The sequence below is a fragment of the Alosa alosa genome, chromosome 23 (genome assembly GCF_017589495.1).
Source record: "Alosa alosa isolate M-15738 ecotype Scorff River chromosome 23, AALO_Geno_1.1, whole genome shotgun sequence".
Lineage (NCBI taxonomy): Eukaryota > Metazoa > Chordata > Actinopteri > Clupeiformes > Clupeidae > Alosa > Alosa alosa.
Window position 1 is genome coordinate 1,831,992 of NC_063211.1, and position 8,529 is coordinate 1,840,520.

The 8,529-nt window shown below is 43.7% G+C and overlaps 1 protein-coding gene across 1 annotated transcript in view; it reads left to right on the top strand.

The window, feature by feature from the left end:
• The first annotated feature begins 6,372 nt into the window (after positions 1 to 6,372).
• Positions 6,373 to 8,529, top strand: part of LOC125288264 (acetylcholine receptor subunit alpha-like) — a 24,354-nt gene continuing 22,197 nt past the window's right edge. The window contains exons 1-2 of the mRNA XM_048234473.1: positions 6,373 to 6,549; positions 8,141 to 8,283. Of these exons, the coding sequence (XP_048090430.1) occupies positions 6,492 to 6,549; positions 8,141 to 8,283 (201 nt within the window). The 5' untranslated portion in view covers positions 6,373 to 6,491. The remainder of the gene's footprint in view (positions 6,550 to 8,140; positions 8,284 to 8,529) is intronic.

Sequence of the window (8,529 nt, forward strand, 5' to 3'; positions counted from 1 at the left end):
CAGTATGCATTTTAATTTTTTGTATCTGCGTTCATCTACCGCCTTAAAAAGGGAAGGTTGATCTTGAACAAGGTGATTTATCTGAACTCCGAACATTCTGCCGTTATATATAAATATATCCGAAGCTGCCATGTTTTGTGCGTTTGGGTTCGTGATGGTTCCTTGAGTAGTTGAACTGCCAGTAGGCTGCTTGGCATTCCTCTCCAGATGCTTTTGTATATCACAATAAAACTCGTATTTCAGTAATGGTGCTAAAACACTAATCTCTGGTGTAGTGTATTAATTCATATCTACTCAGTCAAGATTATACAGTCAGACCAAATGCATGTGAGCTTGATGGTGCATGGTTGATGGTGAGGCAAAAAATCATAGTTGCTTGGAGTGAACAGATGGATTGATTAATAAAAGCATGGTGTGAAATCGCTGAGTAACTAGATACAAAGTGCTGGAGATTTTGCGTGCCATGCGAAATATCAGCGTTGTAAGATGTCGATGCAAGAGGTAGTTAATACAGCAGGCTGTTGTGTAATTGTAGCAAAATATGAGAAGCCTGGAGCAATGCAGACAAGTTAGGTTGCGGTTACTGCACATTGGGAGGCACATAGGATGAAGTATGACTGTGTGGGACCCATATTTGTGTGGACCTTTGGTTACCCAAAACACATACTGACAGAAAAAAGGACCTTTGGTTACCCAAAACGCATACTGACAAAAAAACTTCCTATACAAGAACCCCTTTATGTAGAACCATGATCTTGGTGTCAAATGAAAGGTTACACTCTGTCATGTTGCTTGTACCTGGAGTGCTTTGCAGTGGCTGTGCCATGAATCCAGAGAAGCATTATCTGACCTCTGACCTCTTACTTTTGCTCCTACGCCTTTGAGATTTCCATGAAAAAAGGACAAAGAAGGTAATGCAGTGAACATTTGTATTATAAAATGAAACAAAGGTAAAAAAAAATAGTAAATATAAAAAGGTAAATGAAATGCAGTGCAAAAATTAAAAAATGTACAAATACCCTGGCAAACGAAACATCAAATGATTCACATTCAATGCAATACAAATTTATTTGTGTTGGCAACCACGGTCAACAAAATGGAGCGTGTTATGAACAACTGAAATAGTTCTAATATTGTGTCCTGTGCAGAGATACGCTGGGGGCCAGCAGTCCTCATAGGGCGAAACGTGGGCTGTGGTGGTATGGTGTCCTGGATGTCAGTCCTAAGCCATGGTTCTGCGTCTCCGCTCTCCTGTCTGCTGCGGGAGCCCCTCTTCCCCTGCCTCTCCCCCTTCCTTGGCCTCTCCCTCTCCCTCTGCCTCTCCCCCTGCTTCTTGCAGCACCCTTTCCTCTTCTTGTCCCACAGGTCTCGGCCACCGGCTCCTCTTCCTCAGACACAGGATCCTCAGCTCTTGTTTTTTTGCTTGGCGGGGCCCAGTCTTCATCGCTGTCACTGAAACAATTGTACAGGTGGAAGTTAGACTCAGACCCACTAAAGTATATGAAAACCCTTCCCAACAACTTATACAAATGATATAAATGTGTGTACTCAGGTCACACCTCCCTCTGCACTCTCTTTTACACACACACACAAACACACACTGCATTCTCACCCCCCCCCCCAGGTACCAGAACACTGTTCACACCTCCCCCAGGTCACACAATCTAAGGGTGTCACCCTCCCCTATGCACACTGAAGATCCACAGACATGTTTATGCACACACTAGAACTGCCTAAAAAATAACTGAACAAAATTGTTTAGGACAAAAAACAGAACCCATGTCCATGTACTGTTACAGGAGAAAAACAAATCACTCTCTATCTCTCTCTCACACACACACACACACACACACACACACACACACACACACACATGGCACATTATGTTCAGCTAAATGAAAAACAATGCACTAAACATTACAAAAGCAAACTAAACTGTATCTGTAACTGTATATGGATATAAGTAGTCTACTCACAGCTCAAAATCAGGGTCCTTCCCAGCTAAAAAGTTCTGCTCCTCCTCGGAGTCGCATTCCGAGAAATTGCTTTCTTCTCCTTCATCGATGTCCTCCAGATCATCATCATCATGTCCTCGGGTTCTTCGACATGTGTCGTCTTTTTTTGTCTCTTTGGCATGTTTTACGAACAAAAACCTTCAAAAAAATGTCTCTTACTTGTTTAGTAACAAACTTCCAAACCACTGCTTCGGCAACTGGTTACGCATGACCATTGCGCATTGAGTTTTGCGACTGTTTTATTGCCAATATATTGAGACAACTACTCAATATATTGGCAATAAAACAGTGTAAATATTTCACATCTATGGATTCTTACGAAAATTTCAAGACCAAGTATGCTGGGCTAACTTATTGGTACGGCCATACAGACAAGTGACAAAGTATCAATGCAGCAACTTTGGGGGGTGGTGGAGGGGGGCATTTGATATGTTATATATCGGGATAAACTTATATTTTACACACGAAATATATGTTAATTCATGGAAAGCTTTACATATATCGATTCTTGAGATCCTCAGCTTTAAAATGGTATATAGCATGACTATGGTAGTTCATGATAAGGTGCAAAAAAATGCATGGGGTTGTTGGGGGGAGGTGGAGGGCACTGTATTTGCCCAAACTCGGGTCACCCTTAGTGTACTGAGTTTTAACTGAGATTTAGAATAGCTAGACATCTCCCACCCCCAGCCCCAGAAAGGGGCAAGGTTTACCCTGGTTAGCACCAGAGCTATTCTCAATTGAGAACTGGACCGTGGTGCACATCTGATTTCTATTTGGTGCTTATTGAAGGATTAAAGGATTATTGGTGCTTCACTCCCCTCCCTGAAGGACATTTACACCTCCCACCTCACCCGCAAGGCGACCACAATTGTGAGTGATGTGAAATTGTGAGCAAGTCACCCTGCTCACAATTTGTTTGATCAACTGCCCTCTGGGAAGAGGTACAGAAGCCTGCGCTCCCGCACCACCAGACTCACCAACAGCTTCATACACCAGGCTGTTAGGATGCTGAACTCTCTCCCCCCTCTCCCCCCTCCACCCTCAGCTACATAACATCCTGGACTTTGGACCCACAATGGCTGCCTTGCACTACTCCACTTCCACTACTCCACTTGTACACTTGCACACTTTGCAACTTGTTGTTGTTGTCCTGAAAACACTTCTGAACACACTTCTGCTGCTCTTACATAACTTGCACCACTATGCCACTTGCATACTTAGGTCAAACAGAACTACCTCAGCCATTTATTGGCCTGACTTTTACACTATTATATTGACTGTCTACTGTATGCACAATTGCACATTTTCAACTCAAATTTTGCTGCTCTTATTTTCTTCATTGTATGTGCCTTCTTATTTACTTTTTATATTGTTTACTTGAATGTTATGTTTGTCTGTGGACCTAATTGGTAAAATATGTCTTGTCTCCACCGTGGGATAGTGGGAAACGTAATTTCGATCTCTTTGTATGTCTTGACATGTGAAGAAATTGACAATAAAGCAGACTTTGACTTTGATTTGCCATCTGTGTACTGATTTTACTGGTACTCGGCAAGATCACAGATGTCATGGTTTTATTAGTCTGCTTGCACACACACACGATTTCATAAGAAGTCCTTTCTGGCGGCCATGGTCAGGCCTGGCCCTGTTGATATGTAGGGCTTCTGAACGTGTTTCCTGTCTGTTACGCGTTATGTAAAATTGTAGTACAGAGATGAATATTCCTGTCCTGTGGGCTGGAGAACTAACACTGTTTCCTCTGACACTGCCTGAGTCATGTTTGGAGTTTTAAGAAGTGCTACTTATGACCAGCAGGTGTCACTATGTGCTATGTATTTTCTTTCGCGTGCATTAGTTTCCCCATCATGCAGACTAATGTCTGTCGTATGATCTCCCTCTCTACCCATCTCTAGGGTGCTGGAAGTGTCAGACCCGGGTGATTTCGAGGTAAAATAATTCGGACATTGTGTTCCCGCATCATGTCCAGTGTGTGTCTGAAAGGGACTTCTGTGTCTACCCTCTCGTCCTCCTGCAGCAAGCAAACACTCTAGGCCTATCAAACATCTGAATGGGCAGCCGCCACCAGCATCCTCTCCTTCCATTGGCTGGATGAACATTTTAGGCTAACAAATATTAGGCTTATCTTTAATAAAGTAAAAAAATAAGTATTTAAACAAATAGATGAAAGACAAGCCAGCCACAGCATACAGGCTGACATACTGAACACTATCAAACATCTGAGTGCTCAGGCACCAGCATCCTCCATGTCCATTGTGTCCTGTAGTGTAACCTACACCTCATGGTTCATGTGCATTGGGGGCAGCCAAGGCCTGCTGGTTAGGGCTGCGGGCTTGCAACCGAAGGGTTGCGGTTCGATCCCTGACCAGTAGGAAAGATGTAGGCGGGGATGAGCACTGCTCTCCCATGCCCACATCCACGGCTGTAGTGCCCTTGAGCAAGGCACCTAACCCCTCACTGCTCCCCGAATGCCACTGTAGCAGGCGGCTCACTGCTCCGGGTTAGTGTGTGCTTCACTTCACTGTGTGTTCACTGTGTGCTGTTTGTGTTTCACCAATTTACAGATTGGGATAAATGCAGAGACCCTATTTCCTTCACCCTCAAAAGAGTATATATGTATACTTATACTATACTTATACTTGTTGCTCTGTAGTGTATCCTATGGGTCACTTCACCTGATTCAGACAAGATCATACAGCTTGCATAAAAAGGGGTTTCTGAATCAGCATGGATTCAATTGTGAAAATATGTATTATATCCCCGTATAACAAAACCCTCTCAGATAGAAGATCCCAAACCTGGCGTGGAGCTGGACCAGAACTATAGCCTTGTATACACAAATCTACTTAGCCAACAGCCTTGTATACACAAATCTACTTAGCCAACAGCCTTGTATACACAAATACACTTTGCCAACAGCCTTGTATACACAAATCTACTTAGCCAACAGCCTTGTATACACAAATACACTTTGCCAACAGCCTTGAATACACAAATACACTTTGCCAACAGCCTTGTATACACAAATACACTTTGCCAACAGCCTTGTATACACAAATCTACTTAGCCAACAGCCTTGTATACACAAATACACTTTGCCAACAGCCTTGTATACACAAATCTACTTAGCCAACAGCCTTGTATACACAAATACACTTTGCCAACAGCCTTGTATACACAAATCTACTTAGCCAGCGTCCTGCAGCACTGGCTGTATATTCCAGGATGGTTGGTATAGCTCAGTCCTTTTGAGACCTGAGACCTCCACGACTATATCAAAGAAATAAGTGTTGCTGCGTTTGTGACTTCACCTATGAGGTGGGAAAAGCTAGAACCTCACTGATGTTAATGTTGATCCCAAGGAATCTGAAGCATCTAACTTCATCCACTGCTGTGCAATGTGAATATTGTGAAAGTGAGTATTTTGACTCATGAAGTATAAGTATATACTCTTTTGATCCCGTGAGGGAATATCCCAATTAGTGAAACACATGGTAGTGAAGGACACAGTGAACACACAGTGAGGTGCAGCACACACTAATCCCGGCGTAGTGAGCTGCCTGCATCAACAGCGGCGCTCGGGGAGCAGTGAGGGGTTAGGTGCCTTGCTCAAGGGCACTTCAGCCATGCCTACTGGTCGGGGTTGGAACTGGACAACCCTCCGGTTACAAGTCCGAGGTGCTAACCAGTAGGCCACGGCTGCCCCAAATCCAGCGCAGTGTGTAGTTGGTATGGTTCTGTAACATGTTGATGTCAGATGTTATCTCTGACATGTTGCTATTTTGTATGTACTTGTAGGTCTATGCCTTGAGTTAATTTCAGAAAGGAATCATATTCGTCAGGGGTATGGGACATGGGACACCCCAAACCACAGATGGCCCAGAAGTCAGAGATAGTTTGGAGCTTATCTCATTAGATAGCTCACTGATGTGTGCATATTAGGTTTGAGGCCCCTATGTATTTCTTTTTCCTGTTCTGTGCTTAATAGGGCTATCAGGCTATGCGTTTGAGTTTGTGTTGGATATTTTATCCATTTAACCATGTGGATTGTGAATTTCTTAAGAATGTAGCCTGATAATATGTTTTGAAATACAATACACTTTGAAGGGTTCTCTCTCTGTATTTGGACTTATTTTAATTTTAGATGAGTCAGATTTCAGACATCCACATGGCTTTTGCGGTCGGGGCGGAGAGGGTGCAGGCAGAAAGCGCACAGGTGCTGTGACAGATGCACGCGGTAATGTTTGAGTCATGCTGTGGCGCGCCAGTTGTCCACCCCAGTACATACCGTCAGTGATGAACATTTCGACTACCGAACCCAAGCGTCACGTGACAGGGCTGCTCTGAAGCTGCGGATGGGAAGTGTGTGGACGCAAAAGATTTCTTGGGGCGTGCGCAGTGCCCACGTCTGAATGAAGAAGCGCATTTCGTGAATGGATACATTTGATCGCAGGAATGGATTGCTCCCGCATGCTCTGCCAGGTCCTGTGCGCTTTTCTTTTGACATTTGCTGGTGAGTTGGTCAAATTACTTCTGTGTTTGTCAGATAAGTTAGTTATCTTTAATGGATGAAAAACCGGGAACAGAAAAGGTGTATTTATGCCATTCTAGGTTGTAATATGTTTGGGATTTTTCTTTCTTCTGTCAAAACAGAGGCTTCTCTGAGGTTCTCCAAACGTAAAGCGTGTTCTCCAAACCAACCGTTTTCTATAAAAGTTGCCCGAAATGAATTAATATTTTTACTGACATGGTCTATTTATAGTTTGCTAACAAATAAAGCGCAGGGTAAAGTTTATGAACCTCTTTCGAGAATTTGCGGCATGCGGTTTGATTGACAGGTGCATGTGCGCGCCCTTGAGTGTGCTATTTCTAAGCAGGCCTAGACCAGGGCCGAGTGCGGGTGAGTGTGTGTCTGTAGTAATAGTCTACCTGTCAGCCTGACACCTGCGTTTCTGTCAGATCCAACACTGACTGCATTTTTATGGATCACACAATATCATCGCCTAAAGCTGTTAAATGACCTCTTTAATAGATCACTGCAAAATCTGGGTTATCTGACAACTGTCGAGACGCTGGGGGGGCGGTTTCAGTGACACACGAAGCTCCAGTAGCCAACACCAACCGGAAATAGCACATCGTTTAGGCTACAGCATCTTATCGTTGCCATATTTCATCTGCTCACTGCGAATGATGAGCTCAAAACATCAGTGAGGTCAAGTCAAAATAATTTGCGAAGTTATTAGAGAAGAAGACATGTTTGTTAAAAGCATGCTTTACAGCCAGTTAGTGACATTACAAGTGATCCAAAAGTGAGAATTTCTAGGTATCTTATCTGAACTGAAATCTCACATCTCACATGATGGGATGGTCAACTGTGCATAATTATGTGGATATTTGTTTATTTCAAGGTGTGTGAGTGTTTGTGTATGTTTATTTATGTGTGTTTGTTTACGTGTGAGTGTGTGTACTTGTTTATTTAAATCTCTTGGCTCAGTGTGTATTCGTGACTGGTCCAGGACATGACTTTTTTAGTTGGATGGCAGATCAAATGATTGCACTAATACGCAAGGTCAGCTTTTTTAGAACAGCCTGTTGCGGCTTCTCATCAGATACTGATACATGACTCTGTTTGTGTGTGTGTGTGCAAGTTTGAGTCTGTGTGTGTGTGTGTGTGCAAGTTTGAGTGTGTGTGTGTGTGTGTTTGTGTGTGTTTATGTCTGTATGCAAGTTTGAGTCTGTGTGTGCATGCGTGTTTGAGTCTGTACGTGTGTGTTTGTTTCAGTGTCTTTACATGACGCCACATTGTTTGTGCAGTTGCAAAATTCCATCAGGAGGCACTGTTTATTCTGAGGATTGTTTTCACACACACACACATACACATACACACACACACACACACACACACACACACACACACATACACATACACACACACACACACACACATACTTTACTGACCCATCCATTTTGAAGTCTCTGCCAGTCAAAACCAAAGGACTGAGACAGCGGAACAGCTGGTCAGGTCATACAGAAACACACACACACACACACACACACACACACACAGGCACTGTTCGTTCACCAAACCCCTGTGTTGTTTCCAGGCTGCGGCCTGTGTTCTAGTGACGAGACGCGTCTGGTGAAGGAGATATTCACCAGCTACAACAAGGTGGTTCGGCCGGTCAGCCATTTCAAAGACCCTGTGGTGGTTACTGTGGGGCTGCAGCTCATTCAGCTCATCAGTGTGGTGAGAGACTGACCTCAACCTCTGCTCTTCTCTTCTCTTCTCTGCTCCTCTCTTCTCTCCTCTTCTCATTTCTCATTTCTGCTCCTCTCTTCTCTCCTCTTCTCATTTCTCATTTCTGCTCCTCTCTTCTCTTCTCTTCTCTTCTCTTCTCTTCTCTTCTCTGCTCCTCTCTTCTCTCCTCTTCTCATTTCTCATTTCTGCTCCTCTCTTCTCTCCTCTTCTCATTTCTCATTTCTGCTCCTCTCT